The following is a 23,496-nucleotide window of genomic DNA, read 5'->3' on the forward strand; positions in this document are numbered from 1 at the left end:
CGATTCCTAATCTGTCGACGATCGACGAGGATCCAGTTTCTCTACGTGACGGGGCACTGCGTCAGTCGTTCTTTAAAACCAACCATTGCGTGCCAACGAACACGGAAGAACAAGAATGTAACAGTTACTGAACAGGGAGATAAAGGAGCCTGCGTTGGAACGCGTTTCGAAGTCGAACGACTCAATCGAAACGTCGTCGACTCTCTCCGTATTTCTCCCTCTTTGTCACCTACGTCGACGAGTTTCTCTATCATCGAGCGTATTCGTTGTCGAGCGAGGCTAACGATTCTCGTTCGCTCCGATTACGTTTCGAAACGCACACGCGATTTCGCGGCGGCCGTTTCGAGTTTCAACACGTCGTACATCGTACATAGTACTTTCGTATGTGTGTGTGTGCGCGCGCACGCGCGCGTGCGCGTATATATATATGTATGCATGTATATATGTATATGTATATGTATATATACGTACAGAAGGATTCCGACGAAGAGATAGACAGCGTGCCTTCGGGCGACAAGGACAGAGTGTCGCGGGTGACTGGAGGCAACTCTCGCGCGAACGGAGATGTGACGGAAAGCGGCGGCGGAGGGTCGAGAGGAGATTGGTCGGCGTCGCTGCTGCCATGCCGTCGCCACTGGTGGCGTGCACGGGCCGATGAGGTGGGGTAAGGGAACAGGGGATCGTCATCCTCAGGTTGGAGGCGGTGGCACTTACGTTTAGACTTCAGTCGGCACCCGCGACTCACGCGGTTACGAGATTCCTTCGTTTGGCAAATTACACGGGCGATCGAACGATCGATACGAGCGACCGGTCGTTGTTTCTTTAAATCGGTTTCTTTAAATTGGTAAGAAGGACATACCGACGCGATACTCGTTGATCGATCGACCTTGTGGTCTCTCTTATCAAGCTGGCGGAGTCGTCGTGTCGTATAATATAGATTGGTTTTAGAGGAGCAAGTCGTAGAGCCGCGTATACATACATACATGAGAAGTCAGACCGGCTGTTAGATACGCGCAAAAGGTCGCCGGTCTGGATGTGCGTCGTCGTCGCGGATTCACGGATACTCGAGACGCCGCTTTATCAGTCGCGATTACACAAGTGCGATCCGTCGAATAAGAAATCCGTAGCCGTGTTGCGATCTAGGATAGCGTGTTTGGATTTGCTCACGCACTATCGACACTTCTAGAAATCTTACGCGTATTGTCTCGGAGAGTCGCGGCTATTCTCCGAGCTAAATCGAACATGGACGAGTCGATGGAACGTTGATTTCGATAAATGGGCATCGATCGTGTTTCGAAGACGTCGGTGACCATATATAATCGCGAAATCGAGGAACGTATACGATCATCGACGAGCAACGAAACTGTCGAGACGAACGTCGGTCGACGAGGATGCTCGATCAAGGATTTCTGGATATCGAAACTGTCGATGTTGGTTAGTCAAAGAGGAATTTGAACCCGTGGAGACTGGGGCGCACAAGGAGATTCGTCGAACGCGACACCACGACGCACGAGACACGGTGTCGCGAATGTTTCGAAAGTTGTGATTTTTTCTTGCCGGTATAAACAGCGACCTCGTCGTATTCATTCGTCGTAACCGTTTCCCCTCTCTGAAATGAAACTGTGACGCAGCCCTCTCTCTTTTCCACGCGCTTCGCATTCCCGGTCGTTTCCACTTCTTTTCGAGCGACCGCTCCGTTCGACACGTCCTGGACGACAGTTTTATCGGTCGTCGCAAGGCTATGCGTTCTCGAAAACCCGACCACCGAGCAACGACGTGTTTATCTACCTCGTATACTATACTACCAGGCCATTGGTTCGTCGCCGTTAAAGGGAAGCTCCTCGCTGCTGGTGTAACCGTGCACGCATACGGATCCAAGTTCCTATCGAAGAAAGTTCCAAAGCCATCGGCATCTATGTATATTGGAAAGTTATCGTGGTAATTACGGCTGTGCTGTGCGGTACGTGTACGTCGTGGTGCGGTCGTCGCTCGTAGCGCCGTACGCCTCGTTCTCGTGCTTCGGACCTTAACCGTCGTCGTAGTACCGACTACGAGCGCGGAGCAAGAGGGTACTGTCCCGACTGCGCGGCACAAGGGAACGCGAATCTCGCTATCGTCCCGATCGGAAATTCACGGCTGTGACGAGGAGGCATCGCCGACCCGATCTCCGATTATAGAGAGTAGAAAATTATCGGGCAGCATCGCGAATTGGTCGTAGAAACTGTCGCTTGAATGTACCGAAAGGGAAGAGGAACGTCCGTACGTCGATCGCGTGTATCGGTGCGTGTGTATCCGTGTGCTCGTTATTTTTCCTTTTTCTCTTTTTCGTTGGCGCGCGTGTTGTACGCAGCGGAGAGCAGCGTGCGCGAGAACGCGTGTGATCGTCGGGAACATGGGAGTTCTGTTGGTTTCGGATGGCACAGCGGCGGTTCAACCTCGTATGAATTTGAACGCGGTCAAAGCTGCGGGAGCGCAGCGTGCGATCGACATCGCTAACGAGACGAATAACAATGTAAACGGACTGAGAGATGCGAATAGTCTGATGCCGACGCAGGTCGTCGGTATAATCGACGTGGTCGTCAACGACGAGCCGGTACGCAGCTGGATGCCGCCCCCGCCCAAGAAAAAATGGATACGACATTATCTGCTCGGTGAGCCAAACTTTTACCCCTCTACACTCCCATTTCTCGTCTGCCTTTCGCTCTCGAATCGAACGCCTTGGATTTTCAGTCGCTCCACCGATCGTTCTTTCTTTAGAGTAAAGTTTCACCGCGTTCAAGTTGGATAATTCGACATCGAGCGAACGTCCGAACCGTTGACGATCGTAGCTCACCTTGGTGAGATTTATTCCGTGCGACCTCCTAATTAATCCTAATTAAAGTTACGATTACCGGAGATCATCGGGCGAATAACGCGATCGTCGAAGATTACGCGAATTAATCGCGACAAAAGTTTCCAAATACGTGTCAAAAGGAATTAGCTTATCCGAGAAACGAATAATTGTGTTAAAGTCGAGCAGTTTTTGTCGAGCAGTTGCACTTGCCGGCTACTTCTTTCTTCGTTTGCGGTACAGCGGTCTGTAACTATACGCGGGAAGGTCGAGGGGGATATTTTCACGCACGAACCGCACGATGATCACGATACATTTATTCGAAAGTCGAGAAGACGCGATAAAGTCGCGATTCGCCGATAAAATGCGTTTCGCGCGTTTATTATCGATGTATTGCTCTTTGTAGTTAGAAAACATCGTATCGATAATGAATAGAAAGAGCGGTGGTACTCGCGATTAACGCGATTAGGAGCGTATTTCAAGGTTGGTTAAGGGGTAGCTCGACGTTTGTCCCGTGTTTCCTCGCTTACGAACGAATGGACGCGATAGAAGAGGCTCGTTGAGAAACGATCCGTAACGGGCAATAATCGTGACCTTGTATCGTTCCGCATATTTCACGCTATATCTGGCTATTGTTCTTTCGTTGAATATTTTGTTTTCTTTCGAACGAATGAAATCGAAATGCAAATTTCCGCTTACTTTTGCTGCGAAATTCTTTGGACCGTTGTGTCCGCCGGTCTTTCTGCTAAGACGGCTGGAACAAGAACAGGTAAGGCGTATGTATTCGGCATTCTTTCTTTGTAGTTGCATTCTCGATCACCGTGTATATCGGGCCGATACGAGCATCGAAACACAGCTCTAGGTAATTGTAATTAATCGTAAATAAACTGGTTTCGGTGGTACAGTAAATGTGTACGAGAGGTTACTAAGTTTATTAATCTTGCTTTTACGAAGTTGTAAAATATCGGAAATGTAATTGCTTAATCTTCGTGTACGCGGTACGTACATCCATCGATCGAAACAGAGAAGAGGAAAGAGTAAATTCTATAGAAAAAGACAGCGGTGATCTTTGATACGGCTACGTACACCGTATCGTTCGATTTTATTAAAGCGATTGAACAATTGGCGACCCGAGCAACGTGCACGCGCGACTCGCCTGCTTTATCAAATTACGTCATACCGGTTCGATGCATATTCGATGCACGCTGTTTAGCAAAAATGAATCGTTAGATATGTCCCTCGTACCACATAGTTGTAAATGTCGCCTTCGAGTGCTGCAAAATATCTCAAGTTTTTCCAGTTACGATTGATTCGATCGTACCAATTACGTTGTACGCGACGTATACTTTACGCGGTTAATTGCATTCGATCTATAGACATATCGAATTATAGATAATATGGTCGTATTAACGATATTCGAACTTTTCATAAGCCAAATCGATCGATTCCGTTTTTCTTTAATTTCTCAATTTCCTAAGAACGAAGGATTAATGTTCAGTTTTCAAGATAGTTTATCGCAAGAGGATGACAGAAATAACGATAAAATTTATGGTAAACTTGAAAAGCGATATTCGCAACGTGGTCGCTGGACAGCGAATCTTTACGCATTTATGAGAAATTTGAAAGCGAAAAATTGTAGAAAATGCGCGCAATATGGAAAACTGTGTAAAATATCGAAGATGTACGTAGCTCTGTTTTCATAATGCCTTTTCGTAATCCGAGATCTACTTTGCGAGTTCTATCGCAAAAACTAGGAACGCGCGTGAAAATCCGCCATCTAGTCGCCGCTTTTCTCTACCTTTTGATTTAAGCGGTCGGCGAATGTGGCTTGCGAAATTCTTATTTATCGATGACGTTATCGGTAGCAGACTCCATACGACAAAGGACGGTACATTTTCGATCGCCAATTCGATTCGCGAATTCGATTCGCAAAATTGCCACGGGCTGGCTTCGTTTCTAATTTTAAAGGCAAGTCGGTTTGGCGTGACATCAAGGCAATTATATATACGCGCGCATTCAGCACCCTGTGAACTGCACTGTCCCAAAGCCCCCGCGATCCCACCGATTTCCTATTTTATCTTGCGCACGAATACCCGCTGCTCCGGTCGTTATCTCGCTGGCACGTGGTCGCTCGCGACTCCGTATCGCGACCGTGACACTGCACTTAACCATCGACTAGCAGTCATAACGATTCCCGGCGGTTAGTTTTCAAGAACGGTGGCGGTGAGAAGCGCGACGAGCAACCGTGTCGACGGTAAACCCGCTCGTCGCGAAACGTGTCGCGCTTTTTATCGATCACACACCATCGCGACCGATGCAGCGTTTCCACGCGGTTTGTCGCTCCGTCTAGCGATCTACGCGCGCGCATATGTATGATCCGTCGTAAAAAGTGCATCTAGGAAATATCAATGCGTTTTAACGAACGCTCCTTCGAACGTATCGAGCTGTCGGATAAGTCTCGAGTCTCCTGAATTTCCTAGCTCGCGTTTCTCCTCGAAAACACGAGAAATTCTACGATAATAACGACGAAATAGCAGCGCCACTCGATAGATTGACAGAAGATCAAACAGAATGGTATAAACACATTTGCTTTCGTCGCATCGCTGAAAGACGATGGAGCAAAGTCTACTGGTATCTGGAAAAAGTTTAAGACTCGGCCGATAACTCGATATAGATACGGTTGCGTGCGATGTAATATCGCAATACTTGGCTCTAGCAATAGCAGCGACGAGCAGGTGAATCTCGATACAGAGGCCGTTCGAAGATTTTCAACTAGATATCGACACTATTATAAATCACTTTGAACATGATTCGATACTTGGCGTATATTATCAGTTTTATGTACGCGTGTATTCTGGATTTATTAGGGACGAGAAATGGAAACGCGTGGCACGCGTGACGTTCGAAAACTGATGGACCAAAGAATCACGACTAAGCGGGTACACGCGCTTTTTCGCTCGAGTCGTGCACCGCGTGATCAGCTCGAAACGAACTGTCGTAGTATGTATTTTTCTAAGTGTAATTTTCGTACGGCTCGTAGCAGCTTTTTCGAATTTTCAAACAGCGAGTTATTTTTATAACCTTCGATCGTACGATCGTTTTACGACTAGACGGATACGTTTTTACAGTTGGTATGTTTTGCGAGGTGATAGTTGATCGAGGTTCGTTATCAGGATAGTTTATCGCGACGATTTCAGCCGATTTTTTATTGGCAATGCAATTGAGCCGTTCCCGTTAGAAAGGGGTTCGTTCGAACAGAGACACCGTTAAAAGGAGCCGTGTCTTTTTTTCTTCGGCATCGAGGATGCTTCGACTTAAAGTGGTTACGTACGCACAGCCTATAAATATTCTTTAGCTGGACGTTGGGTTCTCGCGTTACAGCAGGACCACTGATTGAGCTAGCGACGCTAGATCGGTTAAAACTTTAAATACCGGTATGCACGATCGCGCTTCTATCCGCCGACTATCGACTTCGACGTTTGCTGTCGTAAGGAATTTTTTAAAGAATGATCGGACATCTTCGTTGTCGTTACGTTCCGTAAAGTGTAAATCTCGATCATTTTCGTATACATTTACGTATATATGGTGTATCATTTCTGAATAAGGAAAGTTTGCCGCATGAGTCACAGGAATTCTACGTACACGTTTAGCGATTACATAATATTCATCGAACATCGAGTTTGCAAGAGAAATTACACCGCAACCAGATGGTAATTAACCAAAAAAGTACAAACGATTCAAATTGTAAATATCTTTGCCGATATTTTTTCCAGCGAATTGCCGATAAATCTGGAATCGCGAACGTCTAAGGATTTCGTCACTCGAACGGATTATCGCATAAAGTAGCTATGGGTTTTGATATTTGGACGTAAACAGGCGTGCTTACATTTACATCTGGTTAGTTTGACTTCGAGCGGTAAAGGCTGATTTCATGCCGATTTTGCAGATAAAAGAACAGTCACGTTCCTTCGTCTCTGACCATTTTAGTTCATCGCTGCGAATTACCATCCGAACGTCCGTCTAGACAGGCAGGCTCGCCTCTGTCTGTCCGTCCGTCTCTCTCTCTCTCGCTCGTTCGCTCGCTCTGTATAGTCTTTAATCCGAGCGTGCGCCTCTCCTTTTCCAAAGGATTTTGTTAAAAGATCCGTCGAACAAGGGCCATTGGCAATTTTAATATCTGCCAGGATATCGATCACGGTCGAGTCGCGTTATTTTATCCATATTTATTCCTTAATTCTTTTTATCCTTCGTATCTGTCTTTTTGTCGTATTTTTGAAGTTTAATTCGAGTTTAGCCGTAATCGAAAGATTTGATTCGTACTTTGGTGGAAAATCGACGTATATGAATTTCGCGATACGATCCTTTCATCGACCGTAAAAGAAATTTCTCGCACGACCAAATAATTCGAGTCACGACCGAGAAGAGTAATTTTTTTACGTCCGTTTATCGAATAAATAATTCTTAATTCGGTAAAACGCGCGTCGCTGGTCTGACAGAGGGAGAAGCTCTCGCGTGTTTCTCGTTTTTGCCAAAAATTCCACCTTCTTAAGACGATTCTTCGTGGGTCTTTCTTTCAAGCACGATCGTTTTACTGCCGCTTTTTTCTATAGTTTGCGTTCGTGGCAAGTTGTGGCTTGTGCTAGAAGATTCGCTCGACGTACAGCGATCATCCGCGTGTATCCGTCAAGAGCTGGTTTCGTTTATGCGATATCCAGGATAAAAACACGATCGTCCGTTTCGTCTTATTTAACGAACGACTTTTGGCTGGTAATTCCATTTCGATAAAATTTATTGCCACGTTTCGGCACTAAACGCGACTGTCTGTAAACGGCGGCAACGGTTCGGAGGAGAGGGAACCGTTGTTCGGTAAATTTGCTAATAGATGAATCGCGTCACTGAATATCAATTTCGGAGACAAGAAATTAGCGGAGATCGCTATTTTTAGGTCAAGGATCTGCCATTCGATTCGTTCATGCTCCACTTTTATTCGATTTTTATCCAACGCTGTTTTTCCTCTTTGCTGCCCGTTTTCTATCGCCCAATCTCCTTTTAAATATCTTTCTTATTTTTACGTTTTATATTCTTTTCGCTCGTGGAAGAAGCGTTTCTTTCGCTGGTTTCGCGACGTTAATTGTCAAACTTTTTAACAGGACGTTACTTCGACGAATTTTACAGTCCATTTCCAGTTTCCTGAAAAATCTCGAAAGATCGCATATGGTAATTTTCTTGCAAGGAAAAGAAACGAAAGATAAAAGTTCGAAATAAGTTGACGCAGATACGAGAAGAAGATAGAATGCAAAATACGGGAAGATTTAACCTGTCGAATGCGTCAACCTTGTTACGCAAGAGCAGACTTCCTGTCCCTGTCTACAGAGATTTATCGCACGAAGTAGGCCACTCGATAAAGGCCAACGACGAACGATCAAAAATATATACTAAAAACTGCGAACTACGTTGACAGCGTATCTAAAACCTTGCATCCTTGCAACCTGGCTCGATATCACATTTTTAAGTTATTCGTTCGTCGTAATATGCTCAGTATCAAACTCTCTGTAGATAGCGAAATACGGAGATCTTGCGCGAACGAGTTCTCGAACGTATTCGAGCATTTTAGAAAAGAAAAGGAGAAGAGACCGTTTTCACCGGTTGATAGTCGGACAGTAAGTGTAAGAAAACCTTGTTCGGTAGAGATCGTGTAGTCGCGTTGCGAGACACGTTTTAGCGTGTTATTCGACGAAGGCAGCGTTGCAAGCGCGCACCGAGTGCAAGGTATATCGCCGGTGCTTTCTTGCTTCTTGTTCTCGTGATACGTACACGCCGTCTTTAAGCCCGGAATAGATTTAGGAAGCGTCGAGCTATGCGACGAAGCTTTGCCAAGTCTCTTGGTACATGAATGAGTTAGTTGCATGTGCGTACACGTGCTGCGCTAATTTATAGCATCGCGACGAATGGAGCGGCGGCCCTCCGAGCACGAAAATTGCAGATCCTACAGGATCGTCGTAGCGAAACGTTTTGGTCGTTCGTGAACTGCGATTTTAGACGGCTCTACCTCTTAGCTCTACCTTTTAACCCCGCCTTTGTCCTTTCCATCCTTTTACCGGTCCAGTCGCGTTTTTTCGTACGCGCAATTTCTTGTTTCGCTTTCTTAGCAAAACTCTTCTTGCAGCATCGTTTGCTCGATTTTTTTAAACATTTTCATTTTACTTAACGGACTTTGCGCGCAACGTTGCGACCCATATGATCGAACGGATATGCGTATAAATAATTTTACGAAGAGGAAAAATTGAGTCGCATCCGAGGATCGAAAACGAGGATGGAAGACGTAGCGATTGATGACTCGTTGGTGCAAGTCGAAAGAGTCGATCCTGGTACGGGTATCTGTACGTATCGAAGCCATCGCCACTCCAGAGAAGCATTCGCTAATCTTAGGCGAGAACATAGTCATTCAGGTTCGAGTATAGAATAGAATGAGCAAGGGGAGCGTCGTCTGCACCGTAGAACGCGAGGAATTGCTGTGCCTCCGTGAATGCTATCCAGAATGAAAGTTTCGAGATCGGGCAACCGCTTGGAAATTACCCCTGTAAAATCCTCCTTTCGTATAGTTCCTTTCCTGAAAAACTATTTACCTGAGAGTGTCTCGTCGGCGAGCCGCTCGAATACATTCACCTGTACCATATTTCTCTAAGAAATCTCACGTTCCTCCGGTGCTGTAGATTTAGAATATCGTTTCAAAACGACTTATCTATCATCACCATTCGTAGGATATGAAAAGAACAATTACTTGCGAGTTTCCGAAGTTTTAAGAATCGTTAACCAGCGTTTATCGAATAGACGCGATGATAAAAGTAATAAGTATGTCGGAGACGAAAGAACACCGGAGCCTCTGCAATTTTTGATAATCCCGCAACATTGTAATCTAGAGTCTACGATAGCTGTAATTAAACAATTGTAGTTATTCGATCCGATGGTAATTGTTCGAGATTAGTGATAGTGAGCTTTGGCTCGAGGCGACAGTCTGTCGCCGAACGTAGCCGCGGTCACGGGATGAACGCTTTGTCTAACAAAGGCACGGAGTAATTCCATAGCTCTCCTTAAAAAGGAAATAGTTGTAACACTCGACAGTAAACATTCCAACGGTCTCTGTCCCGTAGCTAGCCACTTGCAGACCCTATTCTTCGAGTAAGACGATTGTCAGATGTCGATGCGTCTCCGCGGTACATGTTCGGCTAGCCCGAGGGCCCGTTATAAATCTTAAGATTTAGCCAACTAAAGTCCTTCAAACGGACAAACAGTCTTTGTCTCAACTACGGGAAAATAGGGGAGATCTGTTTTTCAACGAGCGGCGTCTCCCACTAGCAACTTTCCCTCGTGGGCGGCTAGCATCTTTTTCCAACCACCGATATGGAGATTGATCAATTAGCAGCAACGTATATAGTTTTCCTCTGTGGCATCATCGGGACAGAGATTCATTCCTTCTTGCGATCTCATCCACGAAAAGAGTAACACCTTACGACCCGTGATTGTTACGCGTCCGACTTAGATTTTGTGAGCACGTTCATCCCGTCGACCGCGGATTCGTTATCGAACCTAAGATCATTGTCATTAGTTTCTCGAGTATCTAATTACCACGGTTACTTGTCCGGTTCTATCGTATAATCGTATTTGCACTAGTCGATGTCTTCTCTATTTCATAACGACACGTGTAATCCAAACGAAGATTCGTTTCACGCCCCTAACCCCGATTCTAATGTAAACCCGACAAATAAATTATATCGTGATATAAATAACTACGAGATTTTGATTAAACCGTATCGAAGATCCCTTTTGGACGGAAGAAAGAGAGCATAACGAAGTAGAAAGTTTTATAATGGTCAATCTTCAGAAAAGATTGATTTGATTTATTTTTCAGAGGAGGAGCCGCTAGAAAATAATAGAACGAACGGGAATCACTCGACAGGTTCCCGAGGGAGTCCCGTGATCTCAAGCGCGCGAGTAACGCCACCCTCGGCGAACGCAAACACGGCGCATCTGGCCGCCGTACACTCTACGTCGCACCACCATCTCCATCATCATCAACAGCAGCAGCATCACCAGCAACAGCAGCACCAGCAACAACACCAACAGCAGCACCAGCAGCAACACCACCAGCAACAGCAGCAGCAGCCGCAGCAGCAACCGCAGCAACAGCCGCAGCAGCAACAGCAACCGCAACAGCAACAGCAGCATCACCATCACCATCATCACCATCACAACAATCACAACAGCCCGCATAATCCTTACGTGGAAAATCATAATACGAATCACTCGCAGCAGACCGCGGGCAATCTCGTCGTCGACGTTGAACCCAGCCACGACAATAAGAAGCATCGAAACGGGTAAGATTGATGCAACTATTTCTATTTTATTTGTAATTCGTTCGATGTATGTCGGTTAATTTCGTTCGTGCGATAGATAAAAATAAGTTAGCTAAGATAAGCTTAATTCGTACACATTATATGTTTAATTTAAGTTTTAACCCTCGTCCGTCCCTTGTAACGAACATATAAATTACGAACACGAGACAAATATCTCTCTTTGTTGCTTTACTTTTTCCTCTTACTTTTATCTCGTTTATCGCAACGCGTGTCAAATTGGCATAAGCGACGGCCGACGGATGTTGGTTAAAGTGTTAAGTTCGTATAATTTGGGATAATGTGCATAACCGTCCTTGTGTATATCTTGTGTATATTTTGTGTATATCTGTGTTAAGTTTAGTTACTGTACTTTTAGTTACTATAAAGTAGATCTAATATAGTTTACGTCGACATACGATTAACATTAACGTCAACGTATGCGAACATATGCTTTCTAATTTTTGTAAGGGTGGTAGGAGAACTTTGAGTCAGCTTTTTTTTATTATCGCGGCACATTGAGTTACAATCTCAAAATTGGATAAAAAGGAAAAGCAAGAGAACTAAATAATAATAGGAACGCATAATGTTGGAATGAAACGAATTTGGGATTATTCGCCGATGTAGCGAACAGAATCACCGAACACCTGGTACGAAAGTGCTTTGTAATAACTTTAAGAATAACCGAGTTACCGTTGCAACTGTGACTGATTTTATACGGAAAAACTTCTTAAAATCTAATTATAATTGTCCTTAGAATAGTTCGTTTTACGGAGAATGAGAGTTGATCCGAGTTAAACAACTTAGAAATCGAATTAACTTCTCGTACTTGTTTGTTACATCGAAGGTTACGCGTGTTGCAGATTTGCATCGAGTAATTTAATTACCATTAACGCATAATTAGGTGTTGCATATACAGCGAGGGACAAAGGTATTCGTACACCTTTTAAAGCAGAATAACTTTTTAAAGCTTGGATCGAACGACGAGTGTCTATACTCCCTGACAAGTTACAAGGATCAGATTTCTACGCGACGCGTAACATTTTTTTTTTTTTTTTTTTTTTTTTTGGAAAAATTGCAATTTGGAGCTTACTTTTTACAACTTTTTTTATCCAAGCCTGTAAAAAGAATTTAAGCAACACGATTATCGAACATTTATACGTCGGTTATACAATTACGCTGAAAATTTGATGGAAATCGGTTAACGTTGCAACGAGTTACAAACGGTTAAAAATGCCTGACGCCTGTTTCCGCATCGACCGAGTTCGCTAAAATTTTCAGTGTATATATCGCACAACTAACGCAAATCTTCAAAACGTGCTGCTGAAATTTTCGCTACAAGCCCGGATAAAAATGTTGTAAAAGGCAATTTTTTCAAAACATTTTTAACGCGTTATCTAGTAAACTAATCCTTTGTCAGTTTCTCGGAGAAACTCGGAGAAAGTCGTTTGGTCAAATTTTAAAGGATGTACACGAGGTACGCTTTTATTCCTCGTTGTGCGTATTACATTCTTTTCTTTATAAACGATTAACACGTTCTATGCCAAGAAAAAAGATCATTTTGGCCGTATCTTTGGTATCTTACACGCGCGTCACTGAAAACGTTACGCTAGAAAGATTTAATTAGAGGAAAATAAATGATTTTCTCCGTTTCAACGCCATATCGAACAATTTTTTTATTCGCCTTAGAACGTGTTGATATTTTATCAAATGTTACATCGATAAAATTCCATAGTATATAACCCGTAATTAACATTGGATCGAACCAAACGTTACTTTCTTACAACGAAATACAACACATCTACACCCCTAATTCTCAAGAAGTTCATTTCTATCTCCCTGTTCGTCATCTTTCCTCTAAAAATTTCTTTTCGAACTTTTCCCCCTCCCTTTCCCTTTCTGCTCCATCCCGCATTTGCTCTCTCTCTCTCTCTCTCTCTCTCTCTCTCAGCAGCATCAGCAGCGGTAGTATTTTGTTTCTTGTCGCGAATTCTCGTTCGATATATTTTTCGACGGTTGCTCAGTCCACGGTGCCGTCAACTTCGCCTGCTTCTCGCCGTTTTTCCGTGTTCTTTCTGGCTGCCGATATGCCAGCCTGTTGCTTCGCGCGCTCTCCCTCTCCGTCTTGTCCGTTCTCTCTTTTCTCGATGCACAGGCAGGAGCGTCGAGGCAACAGAGTCTTCGCTACCCATTCACGCGGTGCACGTGTCCAGGGTGAATGGCACGTGCACGGTGCGTCACTTACCACGTCGTGAGACCGGGGACCGGGATGCGTACTAACGCGCCGCTGCCATTATCGCGTACCACCGCATGCGTGCTGCACGCTCGTGCCTCCTCCCGCTACGGATTATCGTAATTTGTCTGCCACCTTCCGATTAAGAACGCGATTTCCATGTCTGTGTACTTCGCTTCAGAGGTGCGCGAGGATTGTTGCTTTATCTGATCGATCACAGAGATTATCGACCGTTTACGCTCGCTTTATCGTCATACTTTTCTCTTCTTATTTTGCATTTCTCTGTTTTCTGTTATCCGATAGCGTTCCTTACCTGGATCTCTTACTCTTTTATCTCGCGATTTTCTCCGATCGTATATCTCACTTTAATTCTCTAGATGTAAAGAGTGCATGCGAACCTGATTAACAAAATATTGCCAGTAAGCTAGTCGCGTTGCTGCGATCGTGTAAGAAAATGATGCAAGAATGGTATTATCGTTTGGGGGTGGGAGGGGGGGGGGATTTTCGCGTCAACACGTCGCGCGAATCGATTCGAAAATGCCTGACAAGTTGGAAGCAGCGTAATGTAATTTGCAGAAGGACGTAACTTGCACGACTTACGTTTTACTGGTGTCTCGATGCTTTTTATTTAAGGGCCTGTGAAATCGCTTCGATAGAATTTCGATAGATTTCATAGTTCGCCGGAACTAATTTATCAACGGTTTATCGGTTCCACATAGATGTAAATATAAATGGAAAATATCGCGTGTCTACATATATCCGTTTCTTTATTCTAGACCGTGTGTAATCCGTTCTGGCACCAGAGAAGTGCATAACAAATTGGAGAAAAATCGAAGGGCGCACCTGAAAGAGTGCTTCGAATTATTGAAGAGGCAACTCCCGTCGCAGGAAGAGAAAAAGTCGTCGAACCTCTCGATTCTTCACGCTGCGATCAGGCATATACAGGTATGTAAATTGATACGTGTAACGTGTTTTACGATTCATACTCTTTTCCCGTTCCAATTTATAGATAAGTTTAGTACAATTACCATAATATTCCTTGCTGTAATGTTACATGCTGTTTACTTTACATAATAGCGAAATCCTGTCTCTCGCAGAGAGTATGCTTGCACGCGAAACGCTTTGCTATCGTAAAAACTGTTAATTATGCTCCCTGTTATGCCGCGATGGTTTCCAGTGTCGCAGGTTAGCCGTGTGACCTAGCGCGAAATGTGTGGTCGTGGCACCTGAATATAAAGGCCACGTAATTGTTCCGTTCGATTCGTACGGTCAATGTATCACGAGTCAGTTTCGATTTACGAATTTTTCGAAAAAACAGAAAAAGAGAAGAAGCAAAAGACAGAAATAATCGCCGGCTTATAAGGGTGGGGGGGTTGTGACTGCGGTTACTTCGCCATGCAATAATCTTCGGTACGTAAGACTCGACCCGATTAATCTTCCATTCTATTAATCGCTTTCGTTAATATATTGCGTCTCACAGACTATGTATCAACGAGTGATGTAATATACCATGATTGTAAATACCAATTAGCCGATAGTAGATAATAATGGCATATGGTATCGGGCCGGAAATAAATCATTTTACTGTATCGATAAGGGTATCGGTAGAGACCGATTGCGCCTATTTTATATTCAGAAGGAAATTTTGACTTCCCCTTGGTACTCGAGTTCGATCCTATCTAATTCTTTTTTCTCGAAATTTCGGAATTGCGAAACCGGGCATTAACTTTTCGCGCGACGGCCAGAGAATCGGCCCGATGCGCGTCCCCGCGAAGGTCGACCATACGTACCACCTCCTTTCCCTTGTTTCGTGATTCAACTCGAATCCTACTATCAGCCGTTTGGCCTCTTTCTCACGCGCTTGTGTGGCTTATTCTCCGTGTCTCTTTCTCCGTAGCCTTTCGGTCTGCGCATGTCTCTCTTTTTACCTATTTACTATACGATCCGTTTGTTTCTTTCCAATATGCGAACGGCATACGCGTCGTTTCCATCGTACGTGCAAACCCAGGGTATCGTATTTCTTCACCTTCTTTCCTCGTTTCCTTCGTCTTCTCCTTTAACCAGATCGACCAATTTACTTACGATATATTATTCCGCCTTTACGCGAGAATTATTTTTCCCTTTTTACTCGCTCTTTACAGTACAGTCGTCTTTCCTCCTCGTCCGATAGTTTCACTCTCTCCGTTGCTCCGTCTGCCGCACGAGGTCGTTTCTAGAGACACGTTGTTCCCCCACCACCGTCTTCTTTCCTCGTATTTTCGTCTTTGTCTTTTCTGTCTCGCGATCCCCACTTCTTTCTAGTCTTGTCTCTTGTCTCTCGCTCTCTGTCTGCTCCTGACCTCTCCTCTTTCTTTCCGCGTGTATCTTCTGTCTCGCGTTTCCTCTTCGACCGCGTTTCGTATCTGTCGTTTCTTTCTCTTTCCGTTCCTTCGTCCTCCTCCTTCTCCGTTCGCCCGTCTTCGTCAGAACGGCATTGTCTGTGTACTCTTTCGTCTTCGTCGATCGTCGTCTTTCCCACTCTAGGTCATCCTTCGTGTTCCCCCACCATACGAGACGTTCGCTTTCTTCGTCTCCGGTTCACTCCGTGCAGTTCGCGCGTGTGCGTACACGATGCTTCTCCACGTACAAGGTGTACCTGTATTGGTTCCACGTGATTGCGCGGCCATCGGTGTCACGCAGCATGGCACGTACGGCGTACGCTGCTATCCGAACTTTTATCGTTCAGAGCGCCATTGTTGCCGACTTCTAAGTACGAAACGGATGCACCACTCCGACGTGTCGAAATTGCACGTTGGCTTACCGTAACGTCAGGTTTCTGCGTAATTACGTGGAATTACCCGTTCCATGTTTCTGTTGAGCCACCGATCAGCTACGTCTTCCGAACGATGTCATTGACGTATACCGTTATCAACCGAAAACATTTCGTTACGTATTTATTAATAAACGTTGTCAACAGATATACGAAATCCACGAAACACAATCGTTACGTCTCTTGCCATTATACGGGGAAACGTTAATAAAATATATGTATACATATATATGTATCAAAGACTAGCTTCTTAAGAATAATTTTCGGTCTCAGGTACAATCATGCTCTATTGTCTCCTTCGGGGTCGAGGATTATCCAAAGTTCTGTGAGAAACGTAGCGACTCGCAAATAAACCGCACGATTACCGACGCAATAATAACTTCGTGAATAGCTGCCAGATTTTCAAGATCGTTAAGTATTTCGGAAAATGGTGCGGTCGTCACAGATACTAAGCATCGTTATTTCGTTTCAGTTCGAAATTCGAATGGCAAAACGAAACCTATGGATCCCGTGAAAACGTTTCGTCAATAACCATCGACCAAAATATACAACGTGATTATTAGACCTTAAATAGCGTAATAACGAAACGTTCCTTCTTAACAGCTGACGTATGGGGACAATAAGTGTCATCGTATCGGGACAATGCTCGATCGAAATGTAGATATTTGAATTTAAAAAAGAAAAGAAGAAAAAGCAAGATATATACATCGGAGATACGAATGAAAGGAAACCGGTAATCCACTACCGGCACGACGACACTTTAAACGGGTTTAACTTACTCCATTCTTGTTAGTCGGCGAAAAATCCGCCGGATTCGCGCGCACCCGAGTTCGATAAAGTATAATAAAGTACATGCGCGATCTTCGCGGCACGTACGACGTGGCAGATAGGGGAGATGTAGAAAGAAACGAAAACGCTATTTGCGTATATCCGAGAGCGCAGTATTGTGTGTGCGAATCCTGTTGAAGGCGGTTTACCCACGTGCTTGTAAACCGCGCGTGCGCCTATTCATGCAACGGCCTTCGTGCACCTTCCTCCTCATCTCCACTTCTGTCGTCTTTCTATCTCCTTTTAACTTACCTATCCTTCGATACGCGTGTCTGTCTATTTTTGTTGTGTTTCTCAGCCTTTTTCGCAACGTATATTCCCCTCCTTCTGCTTTCTCCCCTCTCCTTATCTCTAGTGTTGCGTTCTATCTTTGTTGGTAGCCCCATCTTTCTTCGTATTTACGTCCTGCCCCGTCTTCCTCTTCTTCTTCTTCTTCTTCTTCTTCTTCTTCCTCTTCTTTTTCTTCTCCTCCTTCTCCTCCTCCTCCTCCTCCTCCTCCTCCTCCTTGTTCTCCGACCAAGGCGATCCTCGTCTCCCACTTACTTTCTTTGATTATCACTGTGTAAGTTGGCGACCCCGGTCGTGTCTTTTCTTTCCGTCTGCGTTCCCTTCTGCGCGCGGCTGCGTTGCTCTCCTCTTTCTCCTCCTCGACGATCTTACCACGTGTATTCTGTATCGTGCGCGCCGGTAGCGCTGCCACTTATTGTCACGTGCGTTCCTTCGCGAAACGTTCCTGCCGATACCGAATCGAATGCTTCTCACGTTTTGACGGAAAGAGTCGTAACTACTCGAGATTTCTGCTGTAACACGTCTAAGTTTTTACGTCTATATTGTTAGTCTTGCGTGTTTTCACGCTCGTTTCGTTTTACGTTGAATTCATAGTCTAACTTTAGAATTAATCTTAGACAGCATCGTTTCGCTCCAAAAATATTTACCGGTAAATATTTCATATATATATAAATAATATATTAATAAACGATTTAACATCGGTTAATGGGCATTTCCATCTATTTTACATCGCGTTGAAGCTATGGTTTGTACCAGTTACTCTGAGTAGAAGTTTAGCCTAGATTAAGTTCTATAACGGTATAAGGTTGCGTTTGCTGACACGAAGATTACAGGAAAGTTAAATACATATGGGCCAAGACGCGAGATCGAATTTTGTAATTTGTACAGCAAATGATGCCGATTCTTCGTTGGAGATTCTTATCGTGGTTCAAAGTTGCCGCATCGTGAATTTTCTCAGCACTTGTGGCGCGAAACGAGCGATCAGGTTCGAATTTGCACACGACAAGAATTTCGTCCTTGCATATTTTCTTTCTCCTCGACTTCTCTCGAAACGCATGCATCTCGTTCGCTGGGTATCGGAGCTCGTTGTCACGTGCACCCGTGCACTCGTGCACGGTTCCTTCACGCATGTTCGTGCTGACGTCAAACACAAGGCTTATCGTATTTCGATGGAGAGTTGTCCTGAATCTGCAGGAGTATCGTGTGACGCTCGCGTTATGCTATTCTCGAAAACGAAGCCGGGATACGTATAATGGGTTTTCGTCCGCTTTTTATCGTGCGCACGCAATTTTTCATAAAGATCTACCGGAGTGTGCGAAGAGGATCGCAACAACTGCAATCGTTTCCGTGAAACTGTGAAACACGCAGGTTTGATAAACAAAGATAATTTCATGTACGACAGATTGCGTAAATTTTAGAGTTTTGGGATCGCAGAAGTTTCGAGGGGGCAAATAAATATATATCGCGTTATCGGTCGAAATATATTTGCGCTTTCTCGTTCGCGAATAATCGGAATCTGTCTAGAACACGTGCTTATATAATCGCGGGAACGTGTTGTATTTTACATCGTTTTGGTCGAAGGACTAATTAATTTTTCTGCTCGTTCTATAAAAAAATGCGAAACTTTTTTCTACCATCGATTGCCCTGTTTTTTTAATTGCGGGGATATCGTTGCAGATGTTGAGAAGGAAGGAACGAGATTACGAACACGAAATGGAAAGGCTTGCTAGGGAAAAAATTGCTGCCCAGCAAAGATTACTAGCTCTGAAGAAGGAACTCGCGGCTACTTGGGATCACATCGACTTTAATACTCTTTTACCGGAACAGAATGCGGCTGCCGATGTAACGGCCACGAGAAGTAGTAAGTCTTACGATCGAAATGGGACATTCGTATACCTTTTAAACGTACTCGAAGAGAAACAACAACCATCGAAGCGAACCTTTTATAAAATATAGAATCGACGATAAGAGAAAAATGTAAGGTGGCAATTTCTGATTTAAGAATTTCTTTTTATTAAAGTTTCAGAAAACATGGAGGTTGATGTGACGGGGCTCGCACGGGGTGGTACGAGGTACAGTAGTACCAGCAGCCTGAGCAGCGCAGCTACGGCTAGTTCACCGCAGGCGCTTCAAAGTACTAGCGCGACTTCCAGTATCCACAATCAGGTTGCCACTGCGGCGGTTGTCTGCCAAGCGCAGGGTATGAATCTTGCGCCAAGTTCCAGAGAAAGTCCACCTGCGAGTTCGAGTCCTGGAACGCCTGCACCCAGCATTCCTACACCAGCGCAGGTACGTCCCATAAGAGATTGAAGACGATATCGAGCACAAAAGTTCTACGGCCGGTTGTATTGGCTCGGTCGGTTAAGTCCGCGACTGCTAATCCGAACGTCCCTGGATCGAATCCCAGTTTCGGCTAAAATCGTAACTAACCGTTTTTATTCGCTTCGAAATGGTTAGATCGCGAAGTATATATCGTCGAAGCATACTGCAGCAAAACAAAAAAGCAGAGCAAAGCGTTAGTATAGCAGCACCCCCTTGGACACAACGTTTGTGTACCTTTTAACGTTGTGTGTGGAACAACGGTGCAAGATTCAAATGCATTGCGAATGTGTTTCATATAACTGGTTTATATAGATATGTATAAATTAGTTGCCGACCAATGCAACACAACATTTATTTTTGTAGATTTAGAAAGGAATTAGAATATACATTGCAGAATTATATATTACATATGAGAAAGTCGAAAGCTCGATCCAAAGTAATTCGTGAAATTTTTATCGTAGGAGAAAGTTAATACTTCACCAACGAGTATAGTGCAGCAGCCGCACCAGTTGCACTTGCCGATCAGCGCTCAGATATTGAACACCAGTCAAGGCTTGCCGACGATCGTACCGACCCTTCAGCACCTCGGTCCGAGCTTGAGGGTGATACCCGGTGACACGAGGCAACTTCTGGTCACTCACACTACTGGTAGCAACGAATCCAGGCCGCTCACGTTGGCCGTGCAAAACTCGCCGGATCAATCGAGGCCGCTTATTGCCGTGCAATCGAACACTGGAAGTGAGCCAAGGCCCGTAGCGCTGGTCGTTCACTCGTCCACGGCCAACGACAACAGGGTAACGTTTGTGCATTCTAATCTGTCCAACAACGACAGGCCGTTGGCCCTAGCCGTGCAGTCGTCCGCCAATGACGTCAGGCCAGTTACATTAGTGCATTCGGCAAACGAGGGGAGGCCGTTAGTTTTCGCTGCGCATTCTCCTGCACTGAATGTTACGAGTGAGTAACTCGAAACGATCCTGTCTACGTAGCGTAATTACGAGTTCGCTGCTGTCGTTTATTTAAAAAATCTTCGTTTGTTCTAAAAATATAAAAAAAAATATTCGATCAAGTATTTGCGACGCATGTCGACGCACGTTTATTCAGTGCTGTTCAAACTACACCACGATATCTAGAGAACTTTTCTTATTTTTCTTTCATCTTTGATAGCAATTAAGTAATACGACTGCGTGAATTTGTTGGCTTTGCTACTGTGAAATTTGACGAAACATCCTATCCACGAAGAACATCGATTTATTTTCTCGATCGTGTTGGATGATATCGTGCATTGTGTACGTTGCAGATGCTCAAACGAGGATACGAGCGGGTGACGCGCAGACCACGCATAAAATGGTCGGTGGTGTGACACTGGTAGGTGGAAATGGATCGGAGTTGACTAGACTTCCCGGTGGCGCTGAATTGAACATACTGCCTGCAAATGGTAATGCTTTACATTGGATATCTTTCGTTCTTTTCCTTTTATATCTGTATCATAGTTTAAACACGCTGATCTTTTCTATATTCGCCACCAGAGGGCAAACCTACAGTTCCAATTTCTCGTTAGTTATCGCGTATCTCTCGGTTTCTATAAAAGCAAGTTTTGATCTTATTTCTTCGCGTTTCTTGTATACAGCACTACATCCAAGACGAAATCGTACTGTTACGATCTTGTAATGAAAAACGGTGCTAGAAGAAAAATGGCCATTTGCAGAGCGACTCGTGTTGTATTCGTGTACGGGGTTGCTTTGAAAATGGTGTACAAGTTTTTTTTTTTTTAATATTTATTACGTTATTTATTATATTTATTTTTAAAGAATCGTCCCGTAAAAAAAGATTTTCAGTAACGGTGCATGCTCGCGAATAGTTACAAATACCAATCGTAGAAAGGTATATAACAGGTGAAAACGATCTTGAGCGCAAGGGATTCAAATTATTCTCTTGTTCGCGTTCGTTTTGGCCGAAAGAAGACAACATATCTTACCGTGCAATTACCCCTATGGGTTGCAGGATTGACGCTGAGCCATGCAGGAGTGTCGCTTCAAACCACAACAGGTAAACCAGGCTCGACAGTGATGCAAAACGCTCCGTCCACAGAGGGTATAGCTCATATCGTTGGCCCGCACACACCTCTCTCCGGCCTGACACCGATCGTCACGCCGATGACCGTTGTCTCGCAAGGAAATCAAGTGACTGCTCATATCCTAGCCCCCTCTAGCCTTGCGGGCAAAATGATCACGACCCCGATCCTCAAATCCGTGGCGCAAATGCCGATCGTGAACGCCCAATATATCAACACCACCACTCTGGTGAAGCCTGTAGTTGTCGTCAGTTCACCGTCAACATCAACACCACAATCGACGACGGCTTCCAGTACGCAACCTTCCTCCACCACGCACTCGACCGTCTGACAGAATCAAAAGAAAGTGAAACTAGTTTGAGAAATGGCTCCCGCTGGGTGTACGGAGGCGCGGGGTCGCAGAGATTACGATAGATCGGTGTTTAATCGACACGTGTCCACGTTCCGTTATCGTCTAACGCGTTTCGCGTGTATAGCACCGACTACTATACACGATCGATTCGATGCTTCAACGAGAGATAAGGTCAAAATGGAGGATCCGGTCAACGGAAGAAGAGACATAAGAGACGCGATAATTCTCTCCGTGGTGGTATTTCCAACAACGAGGGAGGATTTCTTATTTTGTAAAACTTCGCTCGTGTCCCTTCGTGCTTTGGATTTCAAATGGTTCTGCTCTTCCAAGGAGTGAGACGACCGAGAGATGCGAAGGTGTTAAAAATGCCGTTGCTCAACTCGCGCGATTGTGCATGGTACCTTGAATGCTTCAGAGAAGTACTTATCGAAGGCAAAACTCGCCGGAAATGGGTCAGGGAAATGAACGCGACGAGGCCGCTTCGCACGAAGATGATCTTGTTCGCGTTTTCCGGAAGCGTAAGATGGAAGAAAGTAGGCCGATGTACGCCATGGAATTTCTCAGTGCGATCGTTTAACGTTTGTAAATTCAACGTTTCGCTGTTCCATTTTTCGCACGATAAAATCCTGGAAAATAAAACGGTCGATGATCGTTGGTATTACGTTGTCTGTCGAGAGATCTCTTTTTCTAAATTATATACGCGATCGTATATAGCAACGTATCACGAACGAATTTCATTGAAAATCACGAAAAATCATAAAATCGATTTGACTCGTGATACTGGAATCTTATTTGCACGATTTTTTAAATATCTCGGCTGTAAAGTACAACAGAGCTACGTTTCTTTTTTGGTACCTTGTTGCAATTGAAGAAGTTAGGCAAAGAAGAAACTAAACTGTGTGTTTACAGAGTGATGTTAAATTAATGAATTGTATATGTAAGGTTCGTTTAGATGTTTGAAATTGATCGAAATCTTGAAATCGGATGGATGATAAATATTCTTGCGTTTTTAAATTAATCCTTTGCGTTAAATAGTGGCTGTGGAGAAACGATTATCCTTTACGCCTGTAATTTACTTTCGGGAACTTGGATGATAAATTGAACTTACGTCGCGTTCAATGCACGCCAAGGAAATACGCATACGTTTCTTTCTCTTCTTTTATATGTCTATACATCTATCTATCTATCTATCTATCTATCTATCTATCTATCTATGTATCTATCTGTCTATCTATCTGTCTATCTATCTGTCCATCTATCTATCTATCTATCTATATATATATGAAATATATATCTTATATATATATATATAGATAGAAGATAGACAGAGGTATAGAACGTGCTCAAGTATTTATTCGTTTCTATTTATTTTA

At 44.3% G+C, this 23,496-nt stretch overlaps 1 protein-coding gene across 8 annotated transcripts in view; it reads left to right on the top strand.

The window, feature by feature from the left end:
* Nucleotides 1-23,141, top strand: part of LOC117237594 (homeobox protein B-H2-like) — a 31,602-nt gene extending 8,461 nt beyond the window's left edge. For 6 of the 8 annotated variants that reach the window (XM_033501718.1, XM_033501720.1, XM_033501719.1 and 3 more), the window contains exons 4-10: nt 10,740-11,205; nt 14,230-14,398; nt 19,056-19,239; nt 19,399-19,667; nt 20,162-20,654; nt 20,998-21,135; nt 21,702-23,141. In XM_033501718.1, coding sequence (XP_033357609.1) covers nt 10,740-11,205; nt 14,230-14,398; nt 19,056-19,239; nt 19,399-19,667; nt 20,162-20,654; nt 20,998-21,135; nt 21,702-22,102 — 2,120 coding nt within the window. In that variant the 3' untranslated portion in view covers nt 22,103-23,141. Of the gene's footprint in view, nt 1-1,351; nt 2,652-10,739; nt 11,206-14,229; nt 14,399-19,055; nt 19,240-19,398; nt 19,668-20,161; nt 20,655-20,997; nt 21,136-21,694 lie in introns of those variants that run through there. The other 2 variants (XM_033501724.1, XM_033501717.1) reach the window with 2 other exon arrangements.
* Nucleotides 23,142-23,496: the final 355 nt, after the last annotated feature.

Source organism: Bombus vosnesenskii, unplaced genomic scaffold (genome assembly GCF_011952255.1).
Source record: "Bombus vosnesenskii isolate JDL3184/JDL3185 unplaced genomic scaffold, Bvos_JDL3184-5_v1.1 scf7180000013383, whole genome shotgun sequence".
Taxonomy (NCBI): domain Eukaryota; kingdom Metazoa; phylum Arthropoda; class Insecta; order Hymenoptera; family Apidae; genus Bombus; species Bombus vosnesenskii.